The sequence below is a fragment of the Cherax quadricarinatus genome, chromosome 3 (assembly GCF_038502225.1).
Source record: "Cherax quadricarinatus isolate ZL_2023a chromosome 3, ASM3850222v1, whole genome shotgun sequence".
NCBI classification, from domain to species: Eukaryota; Metazoa; Arthropoda; class Malacostraca; order Decapoda; family Parastacidae; genus Cherax; species Cherax quadricarinatus.
The window spans coordinates 16,991,294-17,013,550 of NC_091294.1; the positions used below are offsets into that span (position 1 = coordinate 16,991,294).

Here is a 22,257-nt window from a genome sequence, read left to right on the forward strand (position 1 = left end):
AAGGAAGGCTGGGTAGGTGTCGTCCTCGAAAGGGTTGGAGAGAGGGGGTAAAGGAGGTTTTGTGGGCAAGGGGCTTGGACTTCCAGCAAGCGTGCGTGAGCGTGTTAGATAGGAGTGAATGGAGACGAATGGTACTTGGGACCTGACGATCTGTTGGAGTGTGAGCAGGGTAATATTTAGTGAAGGGATTCAGGGAAACCGGTTATTTTCATATAGTCGGACTTGAGTCCTGGAAATGGGAAGTACAATGCCTGCACTTTAAAGGAGGGGTTTGGGATATTGGCAGTTTGGAGGGATATGTTGTGTGTCTTTATATGTGTATGCTTCTGGACTGTTGTATTCTGAGCACCTCTGCAAAAACAGTGATAATGTGCGAGTGTGGTGAAAGTGTTGAATGATGATGAAAGTATTTTCTTTTTGGGGATTTTTTTTTTTTTTTTTTTTTTTTTGGGGGGGGGGGGTCACCCTGCCTCGGTGGGAAACGGCCGACTTGTTGAAAAAAAAAAAAAAAAAAGTTATAAAATCTTGTGGCATTCCTTCTTAAGCATTTAGTTTGCCATATAATTTCCTAGTCTCCAGTTGTTATAGTACAACTTTTCTCACTTATGTTCCATTCCACCAGGTCAACATTATCTGAAGATACAATGTATTTTCTGTTATTCTTTGAGCCCTGTTTAAATTGTGGCCTCTTGTTCTCCCTCTTGATGCTGCTAGCAAAATCTTCTGTCTATTTTATTGTTGTCTATTCTATAACCTCCATTAAACAAGGGCATTTTCAGTGCTCTTAGTCCTCTTTCCTTTTGCTTGTGTGTGAAAGAGCATTAATTATATTAAATTATTTCTTATGATAAATGAGGGGCTACTCTATTTTGTTTTCTGCACATGGAAAATACACTTATGATTGCATTACACAATTTGCACTAGTTGTTAATGATATTTGTAAATTTATTTTTTAAAGCTCACTGGACTCGTAAAGTACCGGAAACTAAATCATAAATATGGACAGAAGTTGTTAAGAGATTACATTACTTCTGTCTGCTTCTTGACAGTAAATGCCTTTGGATACATTGGTTCCTTCTGTATACTCAGGTGAGTTGATTTCAATTTCTCATAATATTAAGTTTTCTTATAAAAGTAATGATGATTTTCTGTCATATTTCCTTTCTATAGACTATGACTTAAGAATATGTACATATGTAAACTAATAAATTGAGAGAGAAATAAATTGTTTGTCTAACATGAACTGTTTGTCCAATATGAACAACTTTTTTGTTTGTTCTTTCAAAAATTGCATAATACTGTACCTTGAAATTTTATGCAGTAGCCGTACATGTAGAAATGATTGTTTTTCTTTTTTAAGAGAAAATTATAAATTTGGGGGGGATTTCCTAATATTAAAACAAGATTTTCCTGTTATCTTCATACAGTATTATAAATTTAACTTCTTTTGTCCTAGTTGGATAAAATACTAGGTGTCTACCTAGGAGTATAATAGGTTACACCAGGGACAGTCGCGCGCGGTTGTGCTCCGTCAAAAACTGCGTGTCTTGATAGTAGCAGAGGGAACAGAATGCGGGAAATAAGCGTGTGCAACCATAAAGTGCATATACTACTCCTTTGAACAAACAAAAAAGTAATATCAGTGAACACTAAATAGGAAAATATAGATTATAGGGTCAAATGGAGAGTGCCAGTGGAGGAACGGTTACTGTGGGAAATAGACCTGACCAGCACTAGTGAATTATTGCCTGATGTCGACACAAGTGGAAATAAACAAATATTGATCTATCTATAAGTAATATAGTGAGTGACAAGAATATATATGTGCAGTGACATAGTGAACTAAATTGTAGATAAGAGTAATCTTAATTATCCCCCAGTATAGCGTACAATATATAGTGTAGATATGGGAATGTCTTACAAGCGACTGGCACTAGCGAACTATTGCCAGAGGTCCCGTGAAGTGTTAATAACGGATGAGTAGTTACTATAGTCATAAGAGATAAAACGAGTGGTGGTAGCATTGAGGTGCAGGGAATCACAGCATACATAAATTGAGCATACAACTGTTACCTCTACTAAACAGGAAATAAACTTTTCCATAGAAGTGTAGGGGAAAGTTAGCGTAGGCCCAGCTGCTGCGTAAATAATAAAACAATGATCCCAGTATAGCGCAGTGAAAAGTGTATTTTGAAAGAATACAGTGTATATCCTTGAGATAAACAGTGTACAGCACTACATAAAAGGAAATTAAATAATAATAATAATAATAATAATAATAAAAATAATAGTGAAGTGTGGCAGTGTGGGTAAGTCCTGCCCTCACACCCACCCACCACCCACCCTACACCACCACCCACATACTGCAAACTTGGTTCGTATAAATACATCTTGCATATTGCTGGCACCAGCAAGAGAAAGGTAAAGTGGAAATCAGTTTTCTTCCGTGGCATACAGTGTGTAGTAGGATACAGACAGGATGTCAGCACAGCATATCTGTGGGACATGTAAAAAAATCCTTGGAAGGAAAAAAAAAATCCTTGGAAGGAAATCCAGAATCACATGCAATCTATGCTTTTCCAAACACCATCTCTCTTGTACTAGACTAAATACAGCCTCAAAAAATGACCTCGAACTAGCAAGGTGTTTCTGGTTGTGCAATAAAGATGTAGAACTTTGGGCAGGTATCAGAAAGGTACTAAGGAGAGTAATAAATGAGAAAAATAATCAAGAAAACAAGGATGACCTCTTGGATAGTCTACCAAAAATATATAAAACATGGGAGCAAGAGATAGTGTATCAAAAAATGCAGAATGCCCATACCACAACAGATGACTCGAATCTATCTAGTCACCCACATAGTGCTAAACCAGACCCATCCCCCAGTCATAGCACTAATACCCACAGTGCTGGTGCTGGCCCAGGCTCAGCCCCCAGCCCCAGTGTTGACTCAGACCCAGCCCCCAGCCTTACTGCCAGCCCAGACTCTACTAGGGACCCTACCACAACCACCACTAAAACCGTAAATATACAACCATCATTGCACAAGACCGTGGCCCACAGTACAGATGTTGGAGAGGAGTCTCCTCCTTCCTCTACTGAGGAAAGTAGATAGAATCCAGGACGGGGTGGCCCTGGCTTGGATACTGAGGATTATAGTGCAGTCCCAGAACCTGCAGAAATTGACAACACACCTCCCAACAATTCTCAACCAAAGGTGAATTTGTGCAAATATTATGCTTGGGACATCTGTAAGCATGGAATATCAGGTAAAAAAAATGGGATATGCAACTTTGAGCATCCCAAAAATGTAGCGACCTCCTGTCTAAAGGAGTGTGTCGTTCTTCTTCCTGTACTTTCTTTCACCCAAAAATGTGTCACTCCTCGGTCCTCCAGAAGCAGTGTTACAACATCGACTACCCTGCATACCATCTAAAAGGGACCAGGAGGCACAGACCCCACAAGACAAACAATAGTAGCTACGACAACCCAACTCCAGGTGATTTTTTAGTGGCTGGAAACTGAAAAAGAAAATGAAAGGAAATAACAAAAATAGTCCACCACCTTGGAGCCTTGTTGGACTGGAGGTGCAGCCAGTGGCCACCCATGGCCCTCCAGAATTACAACTACTGATGCCAATAACAAAATCCCCCCCAACAAACACAGAATACAACCTCGTTGATATTTGCTAATATACAGAGCCTTAAGCCATCCACCAACAACAAAATACCTTTTATCAGTGGACTTCTAGAGGAGTCTAATGCAATGTTTGCAGCCTTCACAGAGACTCGCTCAAAAGATCACTTTGACGGTGAAATATGGATAAGTGGTTACAACCTTTTTAGATGCGACAGAATGAACAGGCAACAAGGGGGGGTTGGCCTGTATGTCAAAGAGTCCCTCATCTGCACGGAGTTGCTGAACACCACAAATGAGGTAGTTGAAGTTCTGTCAGTAAAGATCGAGAACCAAAACCTAGTCATTGGGGTTGTATATAAGCCACCAGATGCAACCTCACAACAGTTCAAGGAACTGCTACTGAAAATTTATTACTGTCTGGAAAACCTTTCAGCTCCATCCCCAAACATCTTACGGCTTGGTGATTTCAACCTAAGGCATACAAAATGGAAGAATGTAGCAAATAATGTTATAGCTGAAACAATCCCCGGAGGTGGCGCAGATGAAAGGTCACACACACATGAGCTACTAAGTCTCTGCGAAAAACACACCTTAAGCCAGCAGATAGTGGAGCCAACAAGACTAGAAAACACACTTGACCTTATCTTCACAAATAATGAGGACCTGATAAGAGACATAAGAATATAAAAAAACAACTAATTCCGATCACAACCTAATCGAAGTCCAGACGTACATGCATAGGGGTCCTGATCAGCAGAATGCATGTACCTGTGAAGGTGTCTTCACAAAATACAACTTCAACAACAAGAGCATCAACTGGGACCAGGTAAACCATGTCCTAAACGAAACATGTTGGGAAGATATCTTAAATGACATGGATCCAAACCAGTGCCTTGAAAGGATCAACTTCCTGGCAGCTGAAGCATGTTTTAGGCATATTCCCCTAAGAAAGAAGAAGAGCAGGAGTAAACTGGAGAGAGAAAGACGCTCCCTCTACAGAAGACAACGAAGAGTCACTGAGCTCCTCAGGAGTGCTAGAATATCTGATACACGAAAGGAGGCGCTGACCAGGGAAGTGGAAACTATCAAACTTAAGTTAAATGACTTACAGGAACCAGGAGAGACAGGAGGAGCTTAAAGCTATTAGTGAAATTGAAAGAAATTCAAAATTTCTTTTCATATGCCAAAAACAAGGCAAATACCACATCTAGTATCGGGCCCTTACTCAGACAGGATGGGATTTACACAGATGACAACAAGGAAATGAGTGAAATTTTGAAATCCCAGTATGACTGTGTTTAGTGAACCACTAATCGGGCTGAGGATTGACGACCCAAATGATTTCTTCATGAATGAGCCTCAAAACTCCATAAATGTATGCCAGATTTCCGACATTACCCTAACTCCGATAGATTTCGAAAAAGCCATTGACAACATGCCCATGCACTCAGCCCCGGGCCCAGACTCGTGGAACTCTGTTTTCATTAAGAACTGCAAGAAACCCCTCTCGTGTGCCCTAAGTACACTATGGAGGAGGAGCTTGGACATGGGTGAAATTCCAGTCACTTAAAACAATGGATATAGCCCCACTCCATAAAGGTGGCAGCAAAGCATTAGCTAAGAACTATAGACCAATAGCTCTGACGTCCCACATCATAAAAATCTTTGAAAGAGTGCTAAGAAGCAGGATTGCAAATCACCTGGATTCCCAAAATCTGCACAATCCAGGGCAACATGGGTTCAGGGCAGGTCGCTCCTGCCTCTCACAACTACTGGATCACTATGATATGGCCTTGGATGCACTGGAAGAAAATCAGAATGCAGATGTAATATACACAGACTTTGCAAAAGCATTTGACAAATGCGATCATGGCGTAATAGCCCATAAAATACGTGCTAAAGGAATAACTGGGAAAGTGGGGAGATGGATCTTCAACTTCCTAACAAATCGAACACAAAGAGTAGTGGTCAACAGAGTTAAATCGGAGGCTGCCATAGTGAAGAGCTCTGTTCCACAAGGCACAGTACTCGCCCCCATCTTATTCCTTATCCTCATATCAAACATAGACAGAGATATACATCACAGCACCATATCGTCCTTTGCGGATGATACTAGGATCTGCATGAGGCTGTCATCTGCTGAGGACACGGTTAACCTCCAAGAAGATATAAACAAAGTTTTCCAGTGGGCAACGGTAAACAATATGATGTTCAGTGAGGACAAATTCCAACTACTCCGTTATGGAAAACTGGAGGAGATAATAACTAGAACAGAGTATACTACAGACTCTGGCCATACAATAGAGCGGAAAAATAATGTAAGTGACCTGGGAGTAGTAATGTCTGAGGATCTCACTTTCAAGGATCACAACAGTGCCACGATCGCACGTGCAAAGAAAATGATAGGATGGATAATGAGAACGTTCAAAATGAGAGATGCCAAGCCAATGATGATCCTTTTCAAATCACTTGTTCTCTCTAGGCTGGAATACTGCTGTACATTAACATCTCCATTCAAAGCAGGTGAAATCGCAGATCTAGAGAGTGTACAGAGATCCTTTACTGCACGTATAAGTTCTGTCAAGCACCTTAACTACTTGGAACGCTTGGAAGCACTTGACTTGTACTCGTTGGAACGCAGGAGGGAGAGATATATCATAATCTACACTTGGAAAATCTTGGAAGGAATGGTCCCAAATCTGCACACAGAAATCACTCCCTACGAAAGTAAAAGACTGGGCAGGCGATGCAAAATGCCCCCAATAAAAAGTAGGGGCGCCATTGGTACACTAAGGGAAAACACCATAAGTGTCCGGGGCCCAAGACTGTTCAACAGCCTCCCATCAAGCATTAGGGGAATTGCCAATAAACCCCTGGCTGCCTTCAAGAGAGAGCTGGACAGATACCTAAAGTCAGTGCCGGATCAGCCGGGCTGTGGCTCGTACGTTGGACTGCGTGCGGCCAGCAGTAACAGCCTAGTTGATCAGGCTCTGATCCATCGGGAGGCCTGGTCATGGACCGGGCCGCGGGGGCGTTGATCCCCAGAATAACCTCCAGGTAACCTACCTTAAAAAGATTGAGCCAAACACACTAACTGCATCTTATAAAGCTTTTGGTTTCTTAGTTGTGCTGGGAAATTATATCCTTGAAAATATAAAAATCCTTGAGTGTGTCGTCTGATGATGTAGTGTTAAATGTGTTAACTAACATTACACAATGTATGATAGTTCTTAGCATCATACAGAAAATTTAATTATAAAATGTATTGAGAATGGAGTTCATAGATCATGTAAATGCAGTGATTATAACAGTCCAAAAGTAGAATGACAGAACGAAACCATTATTGATTGATTATCAGTAATTTCCAAAATGGGAGTAAAATAATTTTGATAATTTTGTAGCAGTTTGTTCCTGAAACAAGGTTAGAAAAGCTTTGAAGTAGCCACTGGTAAATGGAGATAGTAAATATGCACTCACCATTCGTAAGTTTAAGAAGTGTTCTTGACATCCCTGTGGCTCATATGGATGTAAAATGAGAGAGCAAAACACATGTACAATAGTTTGGTGTCTTTATTTGCAAGATATTTCACGTGCTCAGCAGGCTTCTTCAGTCAAAATACAGAGGATACATCAGATACATCAAATTGGGGAGGAGGAGTATGGAAGAAGTGAATGTTTTCAGATACTTGGGAGTTGACGTGTCGGCTGATGGATTTATGAAGGATGAGGTTAATCATAGAATTGATGAGGGAAAAAAGGTGAGTGGTGCATTGAGGTATATGTAGAGACAAAAAACGTTATCTATGGAGGCAAAGAAGGGAATGTATGAAAGTATAGTAGTACCAGCACTTATATGGGTGCGAAGCTTGGGTTGTGAATGCAGCAGTGAGGAGGCGGTTGGAGGCAGTGGAGATGTCCTGTCTAAGGGCAATGTGTAGTGTAAATATTATGCAGAAAATTCGGAGTGTGGAAATTAGGAGAAGGTGTGGAGTTAATAAAAGTATTAGTCAGAGGGCTGAAGAGGGGTTGTTGAGGTGGTTTGGTCATTTAGAGAGAATGGATCAAAGTAGAATGACATGGAAAGCGTATAAATCTGTTGGGGAAGGAAGGCGGGGTAGAGGTCATCCTCGAAAAGGTTGGAGGGAGGGGGTAAAGGAGGTTTTGTGGGCTAGGGGCTTGGACTTCCGGCAAGCGTGCGTGAACGCGTTAGATAGGAGTGAATTGAGACGAATGGTATTTGGGACCTGACGATCTGTTGGAGTGTGAGCAGGATAATATTTAGTGAAGGGATTCAGGGAAACCGGTAATTTTTATATTGCCGGACTTGAGTCCTGGAAATGGGAAGTGCAATGCCTGCACTTTAAAGGAGGGGTTCAGAATATTAGCAGTTTGGAGGGATATGTTGTGTATCTTTATAGATATATGCTTCTAAGCTGTTGTGTTCTGAGCACCTCTGCAAAAACAGTGATTATGTGTGAGTGTGGTGAAAGTGTTGAATGATGATGAAGGTATTTTCTTTTTTGAGATTTTCTTTCTTTTTTGGGTCACCCTTACTCGGTGGGAGATGGCCGACTTGTTAAAAAAAAAAAAAAAAATCAGATGTCATGGAAATGTAGATATGGCAATAGATCCCTAAGCCTGGAGAAGTAAATTTGAGGTGTTCAGTCCCTCAGCCCTGGTGGGCATTCAGTTCCATGGATTCAATGAATGTGAAGCTGAAGCATGAAAGAGCATCTTTGTATAGGTACCAACACTTACATGGGTGTGAAGCATGGGTTTTAACCCTTTCGGGATTTCGGCCATACTAGTACGGCTTATGCACCAGGGTTTTTAACGTACTAGTACGCATAAATTCTAGCGCTTTGAAATCTAGCGAGAGAAAGGTGGTAGGCCTACATATGAAAGAATGGGTCTATGTGGTCAGTGTGCACAGTATAAAAAAAAATCCTGCAGCACACAGCGCGTAATGAGAAAAAAAAAAAAAACTTTGACCGTGTTTTTGGTTTAAAACAGCGACTTTGCACTGTATTTTCGTATGGTATTTATGGTTGTATTCTAGTATCCCTGGTCTCATTTTATAGAATGGAAGACATATTACAGAAATTGAGATGATTTTCATTGGTTTCACAATGAAAAGTACCTTGAAATTGAGCTCCAAGTAGCAGAAATGTTTGATTTTTGCCAAAGTTCAAAAGTAAACAAATCATGTCACGCGTCCAATACACGTCAGCTGGCGAGTCTAATATGCTTTCACAAGTTTGCTGATATTATTTATACCATTTCTACACTAATGCAGTAGTCTACATAACAGTAAATCTATTTTTTGTGAGAAAAATTCTAAGTGGAAAGCAAAAGAAATGTAAGAGGGGCCTGGGGACATGACTACTGAACAGAGGAAATGTTATTTTAGTGCCAGGAATGTCTGTCTTGTTTATTTTGGACCCTATTTGGAAATTGGCATTTTTTTTGAAATTTGTGTGAAATTGGCAAAATTGCCAATTTCTGACCACTTTATTGGATAGCTGAAATCGGTAAATGGGTGGTTTCTTGTACTCATTCGATAGAAAAATTGGAGTTCTAGTGAAAGTTATGATTTTTGTCGACTAGTACAGTGGAATTGGCCGAAAATAGGGCTCAAAGTGGACGAAATCGCCGATGTGTAAACATCGTAGTGACTGCTAACTTTGCGAGAGCATAATTCCATAAGTTTTCCATCAAATTTCATACTTTTGCTGTCATTGTGATCAGGAAAAGATTCTCTGTCATTTCATAAGATTTTTTTTTTTTTCCTTCCAACCCTGAGAACAAGTTTTGGGGAGGGCCTCTCGACCCTGAAAGGCTTAAATAAGCATATAAAATAAAATTTTTACTTACCTTTATTGAAAATTGGTGATGGCATCTTGAAGATAGGGAGGAGGAGAGAGGGAGTTGGGGTTAGTGTTTGGAAGGGGAATCCCCCTCCATAAGGACTTTAGATATCAAAGCCCTCTCTGGGGTTACTACCCTTCTCTGTCTTTTAATGCTACTAGGTCCAGCTTGAGAGTCACTGGACACCTGTCTTACAAAATAACTGTCTGCAGTCTTCTGTATCTGGCACCTCTTTAACATTTCCCTGAAGTAGGACATGGTTCTGTCACTGAACTTGTTGCAGAGATGGCTTGTTTCAGCTTGGTCAGGGTGATACTTTTCAACAAAAGTTTGCAACTCATTCCACTTTGCACACATGTCCTTAATCACTGAAGAAGGCACCTCCTCCACTCCCTCTTCCTCCTCTGCAGCAAGTTCCTGAGCTGTGGTTTGATGCTGTTCCAGATGAAGCTCTTCCAACTCTTCAGTGGTTAGCTCTTCCCTATGGTAGTCCACCAACTCCTCCACATCCTCTCCACTCACCTCCAGCCCCAGGGTGCTCCCCAATGCCACAATAGAGTCCACAACTTTAGAGGGTCAGCAGGGTCAGGGCCAGCCTCAAACCCTTCAAAATCCCTCTTTTGGACACAATCTGGCCACAGTTGTCTCCAAGCAGAGCTCAAAGTCCTGGAAGTCACTCCATCCCAAGCCTTACCTATAAGGTTTATGGAGCTGTAGATATTGAAGTGATTTCCTCCAGAACTCTCTTAGGGTCAACTTAGTGTCTGTGGTCACCTCAAAGCACTTTTCAGACACTTTTTATGTAGAGTTTTTTAGAGTTAGAAATGACCTGCTGGTCCATGGGCTGGAGAGGAGTGATGTTAGGAGGCAAGAACTTCACTATGGTAAAGCTGTAGTCCCTAGACAGTAGGTCTACCAAGTTTGGAGGATGTGCAGGAGCATTGTCCATTAACAGGAGGCACTTGAGTGGCAAATTATTTTCTAGGAGGTATTTTCTCACACTGGGGCCAGACACTTCTTGGACCCACTTTTTGAAAATTTGCCTTGTGACCCATACCTTATTATTTGCTGTCCACAAGACACATAACTTGTTCTTAACCTGTAAACTATCCAAATGTATATATACGTTCTTACACCGCTAATGTCCCAAACGTATAGAAACGTTTTATTTTTCCTGCCTTCACATATGGCACAATTGGCCTGAGATGCCCTGCCAGCATAGAATGGGTCATAACACTCAGTGTGCACTGTATTAAAAAAATCTGGGACCACTTAGTACCTTGTGGGAGCACCAGTTCAAATGAGCGCCAGCTAGAGCAAACAGTGCGGCAATCACCTGGGATTCACTGATTTCATGTAGTATTAACTCTCCCATTTTAACTCTTTAACTATTTTGGTCGTATATATACGTCTTACAAGCCACTGTTTTTGACGTATATATACTCAAATTCTAGCGGCTTCAAATCAAGCAAGAGAAAGCTGGTAGGCCCACATGTAAGAGAATGGGTCTGTGTGGTCAGTGTGCACCATATAAAAAAATCCTGCAGCATGCAGTGCATGAGAAAAAAAAACTCGGTGTTTTTTTTTTTTTTTTTTTTTTTTTTTTTTAATTAAAATGCCGACTTTGTGGTCTATTTTCATGTAGTATTTATGGTTGTATTCTCATTTTCTTGGTCTCAATTGATAGAATGGAAAACATATTATAGAAATAGAGGTGATTTTGATTGGTTTTACTATGAAAAGAACCTTGAAATGGAGCTCAAAGTAGGGGAAATGTTTGATATTTGCCGATGTTCAAAAGTAAACAAATGATGTCATTTCCCAATAAACTAGCCATTCTAATATGCAGTCATGAATGGGTTGACATTATACGTACAATTATTACAGTATTGCAGTAGTCTGCATAACAGTAAATCTTCTAATTTTTGTTTAAATAAAAATTCAAAATAGAAAGCAAGAGTAATATCAGAGGAGCCTGGAGACGTGACTGATGAACAAAGAAAATGTTATTTTAGAGCCAGGAATGTCTGCATTGTTCATTCTGGACCCCGTTTTGAAATTGTCATATTTTTTTAATTTTCGTGAAATTGGCCAAATTGCAAATTTCTGACCACGTTATTGGGTATTTGAATTCTGTAAATGGGCAGTTTCTTGTACTCAATCAATAGAAAAAATGGAGTTCTAGAGCAATAGCTATGAGTTTGGTCGACTGGAACAATGGAATTAGCCGAAAATAGGGCTCAAAGTGGGTGAAATCCCCAATTTGTAAATATCGCCGTGGTTGCTAACTTTGCGAGAGTGTAATTCCGTCAATTTTCCATCAAATTAAGTTCTTTTGGTGTCATTACAATCTGGAAAAGATTCTTTTATTTCTTCTTTTTTTTTTTTTTTTTTTTTTAATTTTGTGACACCAGGAGACACCTCAGGATTTGGGGTTGCAACAGTCAAGGGTTAAGAGGAAAGTGATGTTGACCCTGAGTTTAGTGGCTTTGAGGTGGATGTGGCCATAAGTGGTCGAGGAAATATCCAAAAACCTAGATAATAACCCATGTGAAACATTTGTGCAACACCCTTTCAGAATGCCTTATAACCTATGCCCTAAGTAAAGAGAAATATTTCTGGAACGTAATCAGCAGACTGGCTGGCCACCTGGCTGGCCGGCCAGCTGCGTGGCTGGCTGGGTGCTGGCAGCCTGACTCTGTTTGTTTGTCTGTGTCTATGTCTATCTCTGGCTGTCTCTTTCTATCTGTCTGTCTATCTCTGTCTCACAGGTACACATAAATACAAGTATACCTAGTGTAAATTACCTAGGATAACAAAAAAATCCAGACAAAGTGCAATACTTTGCTTGAAGATATGAGTAAATGTGATGATGCAGTCTTGTGGCTCTCTCTGAGACAGAGAGCTAGATGGATAGACAGACAGGGAGCTTGACAGACAGACAGATAGACATGTTTGTGTACCAGCGAAAACAAAGCCAGGGCCGATGTTCATCAAATGTCACCTCTTATCTTATCAAGTCTTATCACTGCACCCTGTGTATGCTCACCAAATGTCACCTCTTATCAAATGTTATCTCATCTTATCACATCACTGTAAGGGCTTGTTTTTATGCTTCAAGGGAACTATTATTATTATCACACTGGCCGATTCCCACCAAGGCAGGGTGGCCCAAAAAAGAAAAACTTTCACCATCATTCACTCTATCACTGTCTTGCCAGAAGGGTGCTTTACACTACAGTTTTTAAACTGCAACATTAACACCCCTCCTTCAGAGTGCAGGCACTGTACTTCCCATCTCCAGGACTCGAGTCCGGCCTGCCGGTTTCCCTGAACCCCCTTCATAAATGTTACTTTGCTCACACTCCAACAGCACGTCAAGTATTAAAAACCATTTGTCTCCATTCACTCCTATCAAACATGCTCACGCATGCCTGCTGGGAACTATTATTATGTATTATTATTATTATTATTCTCTTCTTCTCTTCTCTTCTCTTCTCCTCTTCTTCTCTTCTCTTCTCTTCTTTTCTTCTCTTCTCTTCTCTTCTCTTCTCTTCTCTTCTCTCCTCTCCTCTCCTCTCCTCTTCTCTCCTCTCCACTTCTCTCCTCCTCCCTCCTCCTCCTCTTCCTCCTCCTCCTTCCTCCTCTTCCTCCTCCTTCCTCCTCCTCTTCTTCCTCTGCTTCCTTCTCCTTCCTCCTCCTCTTCCTTCTCCTTCCTCCTCCTCTTCCTCCTCCGCTTCCTCCTCCTTCCTTCTCCTTCCTCCTCCTCTTCCTCCTCTGCTTCCTCCTCCTTCCTCCTCTTCCTCCTCCTCTTCCTCCTCCTTCCTCTTCCTCCTCCTTCCTCTTCCTCCTCCTTCCTCTTCCTCCTCCTTCCTCTTCCTCCTCCTTCCTCTTCCTCCTCCTTCCTCTTCCTCTTCCTCCTCCTTCCTCTTCCTCCTTCTTCCTCCCTCATCCTCCCTCCTCCTCCCACCTCCTCCTCCCTCCTCCTCCTCCCTCCTCCTCCTCCCTCCTCCTCCTCCTCCCTCCTCCTCCCTCCTCCTCCCTCCTCCTCCCTCCTCCTCCTCCTCCCTCCTCCTCCTCCTCCCTCTCCTCCCTCCTCCTCCTCCCTCCTCCTCCTCCTCCTCCTCCTCCTCCTTTACTTCCACATATCCAAAACATTGCTGGGACCTATAAATACTTTGTATATATTCCAAAACAATAGTAAATGACCAAGGCAGGTGTAAATGTCCACCTGTCAATGTGTTTGTGACAATTTCAGTACCTAATACTAGTGTCAGAACAAAGATTGGTTATGAAATGACAAGAACTACTATAAATTGTAATTATCAGAACATAAAAATTATACAAAATAATATGAAAAATAGAAAAAAGGTATATCGGCAACACTTGACAGGACTCCATGTTACCGTCACGTGAGCATCCAATGCCAACTTCTCGGCCTCATATCTCACCATTTAAGGGTTAATAGAGGTACCAAATTGTTTACAGTAATTAAAATTTATAGTCGTGATATACATTGGACCCCCAGTTTTCGTAATTACTCTATTCCAGAGAGAGTGACTGAACCCGAATCTGACGAATTCCAAATTAATTTTCCCATTAAGAAATAATAGAAATCCAATTAATCCGTTCCCGACACCCAAAAGTATTAAAAAACAAATTTTTTACATGAAATATACATGTCCCTATACAGAAAAGAATAAGACATGCAGAATAAACAATACTAAAATGACACTTTTCTTTATTGAAGACTTATTGATGAGTTGAGATGGGAGGAGGGGAGAGGGTGGAGATGTACTATTATTTGGAAGGGGAATCCCTGTCCATAAAGACTTCAGGTACCAAGTCCTTTTCTGAGGTTACTTCCCTTCTTTGTTTTTTAATGCCTCTAGGACCAGCTTGAGAGTCACTGGACCCCTGTCGCTCAAAAAAATGTTCCAGAGAGGTCTGTTGCTGGCGTTTCTTTAAAACTTCCCTAAAATGGGACACAACATTGTCGCTGTACGTGTTGCCAACACGGCCTGCAACAGCTTTGTCAGGGTAATGTTCATCCATGAATGTTTGCACCTTTGTCCACATTGTTCAAATCTCCTTAATCTTTCAAGAAGGCACCTTCCTCCATCTCTCTTCCTCCTCTAAAGCAATTTCCTGAACTGTGGTCTGTTGCTGTTGCAGATGAGGCTCTTGCAGCTCTGTAGTGGTTAGCTCTTCATTGTGGTCCTCCACCAACTCTTCCACATCCTCGAAACTCACATCCAACCCTATGGAATTCCCCAATGCTACAATACTTTCCGCAACTGGCATAGGCTCCTCAGGGTCAGTCCCAAACCCTTCAAAATCCCTCTCTTGTACACATTGTGGCCACAATTTCCTCCAAGCAGAGTTCAAAATCCTGGAAGTCACTCCTTCCCAAGCCTTACCTACAAGGTTTATGCAATGGAAGATATTGAAGTGATCTTTCCAGAACTCTCTTAAATCAATTAAGTGTCTGAGGTCACTTGAACACAGTTTTGAAACTGTTTTGGTGTAGTTTTTTGAAATTTGAAATGACCTGCTGGTCCATGGGCTGGAGGAGAGCAGTGGTATTAGGGGGCAAGAACTTCACTTTGATGAAATGAAACTCATTCACCATTTGCTCTTCCAAGTCTGGAGGATGAGCAGAAGCATTGTCTACCAAGAGGCACTTGAGTTCCAATTTATTTTCCAGGAGGTATTTCTTCACTGGGGCCAAACACATCATTAAACCAATCAAGGAAAATGTCCCTCGTGACCCATGCCTTACTGGCTAGCAGGCCAGCCGGCCTGCTACCCAGCCAGTCAGCCGAATACGTATTACACATGTTGCAGAGTTGCTTCTCTTTACTTAGGGTATAGGTTATAGTACATTCTGGGAGGATGACACTACCAGTGGTATTCTCCCATTCCACTGTGCCAACAATACTTAAGGACGCCGTCGGGCAAAATCTTTAACTCTGTTGTTTACTGTCCGATTTTCTCCAGTTTTGGTACACAAGACAAAGTGGTTTCACTCTTTCTTGAAAATATTTATCAAAAATATACCTCAAACAACAACTGAGAAAAGAAAGATTTACTGAAAATGCCCTTGGGACAGAAGTCATTCTTAAATGGGGCTACGTAAGGTTGTTTGGACACTTGGTGCCGAGAGAACAATGCTAATTCTAATTCTGACCGATCGATGTCCTCTAAATACCTTATCGTTATCTCACAAAAAAATAAAGTTTGTTTCTGGAATATTGCAAAAAAATCTGCCCTTTACTCCCACATAACTCCCAAAGTATTTGGAATATTTTCAAAAAATCATCGGTGGTACTAAGAGAAATCAATATTCTACAATATCCGTGAATATTATTCCATTTAATTAAGTAATAAAGGAAGTATGTTCTACTTTAGGTGAATAAGTTACTTCCGAGATATCGGCCGGGGACGCCAGCCGGCCCCCCATCTCAAAAAAAAAAAAAAAATCGCGAAAATCGCATTTGTTTGGGTGCATTTCTTAGTAAACTGATGTTCTAGTGCAGTTAGCCTCTAAACACCGTTTTCTCTTACTCAGAGACGACAGGGTGACCAGTTACACTTTTATATCGAAATATTCCCGATAATCTCTGGGGCATATTATGGCCTATTTTATTCAGTCTAGAGTATATAACATGTTTGTATGTTATTTAGAGTGTTTATTATATCATATTAGATCAATTCTGATAGACAAATAAGCCGTAGAGTTGATATATAAGCTGATATAAGCGTAATAATGGGCGATTCCTGGCTGGCACCTCGAGCGCTGGAACACTGCCGAGCGTTCCCATCTGGTTCCCAGCTGTCGCTCAGTCTGCGGATAAGTCCTGCCTACTGTTTTATGATGCCAAATAGTCAGTTATTATATTAGAAAGAATAATGCAAGAAAAGGTGATAAAAAACAAGAAAACAACTCCAAAAAATGTATGGGCCGTGAGCAGACTCGCTACCAACATCGCCGTCACCATACCTGATATAAATGACTATAATTTCTTGTAGAAACGTCGTAGAACATTCATTCTGGTACCATTGTGTTGCCAAAGAGTTGAGCTATTTTTCAGTATATATAACTCAATTTCCACATTTTTTCGATTTTTGGGTGAGCGCGCGCAGAAAATTGCCCTACGGCGTCCTTAAAGATAACAGTAGCATGTGATACTGTACAAGATGTAAAATTTACAATACAGTTCACTGCCATGTATACATTATACAGTACATAAATGATTAAAATATATCAATAGAAGTAAATTATGGTAAAAAGAATGAAATAATGATTGTACATTACAGTACTATGTAGGTAGTTTATATAGCAAAGGTTTGACATTATGCCCTACCCAGTACATGTCGGCAATTTTCAAAGGTTCGACTTACGTCCATTTTGACTTACGACCAGTTGGTCGGAACCAAACTCGGTCGTAAGTCGGATGGCACCTGTATATATACATTCACTGTATTGAACACAATACCTGCACCAAAGTTATTATTATAATATTGTTCACCAGTATTGTTTACAATTACAAACATCTACAAATGTTGAATATTACTAATGTTCTATTATATATTTACATATGTACAGTCACTGGATGTGTTTCTAGAACTGGTGCAGTCTGTGGAAGTCCTTGAAACAAGGTATCATGCACAGTGGTACCTTACATTCCTCACACATAAACCGAGTGTCTTTGAGTCTTTGTTCCCTTCATTTTGTTTGTGCACAGACAACACATCTCTTCTGAGCCCATTTCTTCTTAGTTGCAGGAAGCTGTATTATGAAGTGATCACCTTCCCTCCTCAAATGCTTGGGTATTTCCTGAGGAGTTTCAGGACAGTTTTGTATAGCAGGTGTTGTTACCTGGTACTTCATTATTAGTTGTCTGATGACAGTCAAACAAAATTCACCATACGGTGGTCTGTTGCCTGTCTTTATTTGGTGCATATTATATACATTGAGCATTGAAATGTCCATGAGATGGAAGAAAAGTTTCATGTACCACTTGTAACTCTTTTGAACACAATCAACAAAACCAATCTACATGTCACATTTGTCAACCAAATGCATGTTTTGTTTATAATCAATCACTGTTACTGGTTTTAGAGTATGTTCATTAGTCACTCTTTCAACTTTACCACTGTCTTTCATTTCATTAGGGTGAATGGTTGTCAACAATGTGACATCTCGTTTGTCATGCCACCATAATGCCATGATGTCATTGGCAGTAAACACCTGCACCTCACCACTACGAGTGCCTGCGTTGAACCTGGGCATATGTTTACGATTTGAACGCACTGTGCCACACACATCTGTCTTGTTCACTCACAAGAAATCACTGAGTAAAGGTCTTGTGTACCAGTTATCAATATATAATGTATGCCCCTTACCAAGATAAGGTGCCATCATGCTTCTCACTATGCCACCTGAGATACCCAATAACATCCTGTTATCTTTCAATGTTTTACTTCCCATGTATACATTTATAACCCCTTCTCTTGTATAAATTACTAAATTTAAAAAGAGAAACTTTCATTTTTCTTTTTGGGACAACCTGCCTCAGTGGGATAAGGCCGGTTTGTTGAAAGAAAGAAAAGTATACATTTATATCCAGTACCAGGCCAGTCACAATCGCAGAGTAAAAACAGTTTTATACCAAAGCATTTCCTCTTGCTCTGTATATACTGCTTGAATGACAGTCTACCTTTGAACAAAATCAAAGCCTTGTCAGTTACAAGATTCTTGAATGGATAAAAGTACATGTTGAACTTTTGTTTCAGATGCATAAAATGCATAATCTTGTATAACCTGTCATTTCTGTCAGGCCTGGTTTTGTCAGAGAAGTGCAACATACGTAACAGTAAGATAAACCTGTTCACTGGGATGATTTCACTGAAGGCCGGGGTACAAATTAGCCGATTTGTGGACCAGTATGATTTTTATATTATGCATATAGACATGAAGCATAAGCATTATTGTTGCAAAAAAGCAAATACATTTCAGCCACAGTTTTCTCTTTCCACCGGTGTAGTCTTACTGTGGTGATATGATCGTATTTGCCATGTTGTACTCAAAATACAGTGGACCCCCGCTTTACGATCAGCTCCCAATGCGACCAATTATGTAAGTGTATTTATGTAAGTGCGTTTGTACGTGTATGTTTGGGGGTCTGAAATGGACCAATCTAATTCACAATATTCCTTATGGGAACAAATTCGTTCAGTACTGGCACCTGAACATACGTACTTCTGGAATGAAATAATATCGTAAACCGGGGGTCCACTGTACTTGTTACTTTCCCTGACAATAATTTCCATCAAAGGTTGGTCAAAGAATAGTTCAAAGAATTCCAGTTCATTTGCAGTGTTTCCAAGGGAACAAGCTGGTAGGATTCCACTTTGAGAGTCGTCAAACTGATGGGGAATGGGAACCAAATTTGGATTTTGCTGCCAATCCCAGATGCGGTTTGCTGGTGGATACCGAACATCATAAGCTGGTTGTGGTTGTAGTTGTGGTGTGGTGGTGGATGACGCTGAGCTTTGTCCTGGATCTGATGAGTCAGCGGCGTGGGTCCCAGCCTGTGCTGGTGAGTTATGCGTGGCTGTGGCACTACCACCACCAATATCATCACCAATACCACCACCTACTGATGCCTGTGGTCTATCCATGCCAAGTGTAGCTGTATCATCCTCACTTTCACTGCCTATTCCTGGTGTAGGGCCACGGGATGTACTCCGTCCCCTTGGCACTGCACAGGGAACACTACCCGATTGCATGCGGCGGCGTATATACCGATGCTTCACTGGTGAATATGATTCAGCACTATCACTACTCAAATGATCATCAAGAGCAATAAAATCAAAGTCCGCATCACTGTCATCACCATTACTCAAGTCTGAGGCCGGGCCACGCGAAAATATTAGTTTTCCCTTGCGACGAGGTACAACTGAACGTGACTTGAGACGTGCCCACATCAGAGGTAGAAGGTTGAGGATCGTCAGGATTTTCTGCACTATTTTCAATATCCTGGTCATTGCTTTTAGTCACTAATCGATCAGAACCATAGAATTCCTCTTCTTTTCCACTTCCAGCAGAGTCAGAGCTATCAGTTAGGAGGAGGAGAGTCCCAGTTTGCCTTGGACTGAGAGCTGCCTTGCCGCGAGGCATGGTGAGCAAAGCTTACTGAGGCAGCGTTCCCACAATGCTTTGCGGGCACCTAGAATTTTTGTTTACAGTGCACACACACCACGCAGACCTGTTCTCTTAGATGGAGGCCTCCCAGCCTTTTTGCGCTAAATTTGAAGCCTCTAGAATTTTGGCATAGTTCTACGGTTTGGACCCACAACTTAACCCCTTAACTGTTGCAACCCTCAATCCTGAAGTGTCTCCTGGTGTCGCAAAATTTAAAAAAAAAAAAAAAAAAAATTTTCTTATGAAATGATAGAGAATCGTTTCCCGATTGTAATGACGCCAAAAACACGAAATTTGATGGAAAACTGACGGAATTACGCTCTCGCAGAGTTAGCGACCTCGGCGATATTTACAAATCGGCGATTTCGCCCACTTTGACCCCTATTTTTGGCTAATTCCATTGTTCCAGTCAACCAAACTCATAGCTATTTCTTTAGAACTCCATTTTTTTCTATCGGTTGAGTACAAGAAACTGCCCATTTACCGATTTCAACTGCCCAATAACGTGGTCAGGAATTTGCAATTTGGCCAATTTCACAAAAATTAAAAAATATGACAATTTCAAAATACGGTCCAGAATGAACAATGCAGACATTCCTGGCTCTAAAATAACATTTTCTTTGTTCATCAGTCATGTCTCCAGGCCCCTCTGATATTACTCTTGCTTTCTTTTTTTAATTTTTATTCAAACAAAAAATAGAAGATTTACTATTATGCAGACTACTGCAATACTGTAATAATTGTATAAATAACATCAACCCATTCATGACTTCATATTAGAATGGCTAGTTGGACATTTATTGGATAATGACGTCATTTGTTTACTTTTGAACATCGGCAAAAATCAAACATTTCCCCTACGTTGAGCTCCATTTCCAGGTTCTTTTTATAGTAAAATCAATCAAAATCAACTCTATTTCTATAATATGTTTTCCATTCTATCAAATGAGACCATGAAAACGAGAATATAACCATAAATACTATACGAAAATAGACTACAAAGTCGGCATTTTAATTAAAAAAAAAAACTAAGTTTTTTTTTTTTCTCATTATGCACTGCATGCTCCAAGATTTTTTTATATGGTGCACACTGACCACACAGACCCATTCTCTCACATGTGGGCCTACCAGCTTTCTCCTACTTGATTTGAAGCCGCTAGAATTTGAGTATACAGTGGACCCCCGCATACCGATTTTAATCCGTGCAAGAGGGGTAATTGTTATGCGAAATAATCGGTATGTGAATGAATTTTCCCCATAAGAAATAATGGAAATAAAATTAATCCGTGCAAGACACCCAAAAGTATGACAAAAAAATTTTTTTACCACATGAAATGTTAATTTTAGTACACACAAACTGAAAAAGGCATGCACAATTACATGACACTTACTTTTATTGAAGATCTGGTGATGATTGATGGGATGGGAGGAGGGGAGAGAGAGTGTTAGTGTTTAGAAGGGGAATCCCCTTCCATTAAGACTTGAGGTGTCGAGTCCTTTTCTGGGGTTACTTCCCTTCTTCTTTTAATGCCACTAGGACCAGCTTCAGAGTCACTGGACTTCTTTCGCACAACATATCTGTCCATAGTGGCCTGTACCTCTCGTTCCTTTATGACTTCCCTAAAGTGTTTCACAACATTGTCAGTGTAATAATCACCAGCACGGCTTGCAATAGCTGTGTGAGGGTGATTTTCATCAAAAAAGGTTTGCACTTCAAGCCACTTTGCACACATTTCCTTAATCTTTGTAGTAGGCAACTTCTTCAATTTCTCTCTCCCCTCCTCTGAACCAGTTTTCTCAGGTCTGGCCTCTTGCTCTTGAAGTTGATCTATCAGCTCATCAGTGGTTAGTTCTTCATTGTCCTCCTCCACCAACTCTTCCACATCCTCCCCACTAACCTCCAACCCCAAGGACTTTCCCAATGCCACAATGGATTCCTCAACTGGCATAATCCTCTCAGGGTTAGCCTCAAACCCTTCAAAATCCCTTTTGTCTACACATTCTGGCCACAGTTTCTTCCAAGCAGAGTTCAAGGTCTTCTTAGTCACTCCCTCCCAAGCCTTACCTATAAGGTTTACACAATTGAGGATATTAAAGTGCTCTCTCCAAAACTCTCTTAGAGTCAGTTGAGTTTCTGAGGTCACTACAAAGCACCTTTCAAACAGAGCTTTTGTGTACAGTTTTTTGAAGTTTGCAATAACCTGCTGGTCCATGGCTGCAGGAGAGGAGTGGTATTAGGAGGCAAAAACTTCACCTTAATGAAGCTCATGTCCCCATAAAGTCGCTCTGCCACGTCTGTAGGATGACCAGGGGCATTGTCTAACACCAGGAGGCACTTAAGTTCTAATTTCTTTTCAGTTAGGTAATCTTTCACATTGGGGGCAAATGCATGGTGTAACCAGTTATAGAAAAAGTCCCTAGTGACCCATGCCTTACTGTTTGCCCTCCACAGCACACACAAATTCTCCTTGAGGACATTCTTTTGCCTGAACGGTCTGGGAGTTTCAGAGTGATACACTAATAAAGGCTTAACTTTGCAA

At 40.9% G+C, this 22,257-nt stretch overlaps 1 protein-coding gene across 6 annotated transcripts in view; it reads left to right on the forward strand.

Annotated features, from left to right (window-relative positions):
- The window catches only part of LOC128706573 (transmembrane protein 135), a 211,907-nt gene that overhangs the window by 55,056 nt on the left and 134,594 nt on the right, over window positions 1-22,257 (forward strand). For 4 of the 6 annotated variants that reach the window (XM_070090443.1, XM_070090458.1, XM_070090464.1 and 1 more), the window contains exon 3: window positions 959-1,089. The exons of the other annotated variants lie outside the window; for them this stretch is intronic. In XM_070090443.1, the coding sequence (XP_069946544.1) occupies window positions 959-1,089 (131 nt within the window). The remainder of the gene's footprint in view (window positions 1-958; window positions 1,090-22,257) is intronic. 6 annotated transcript variants of the gene reach the window in all.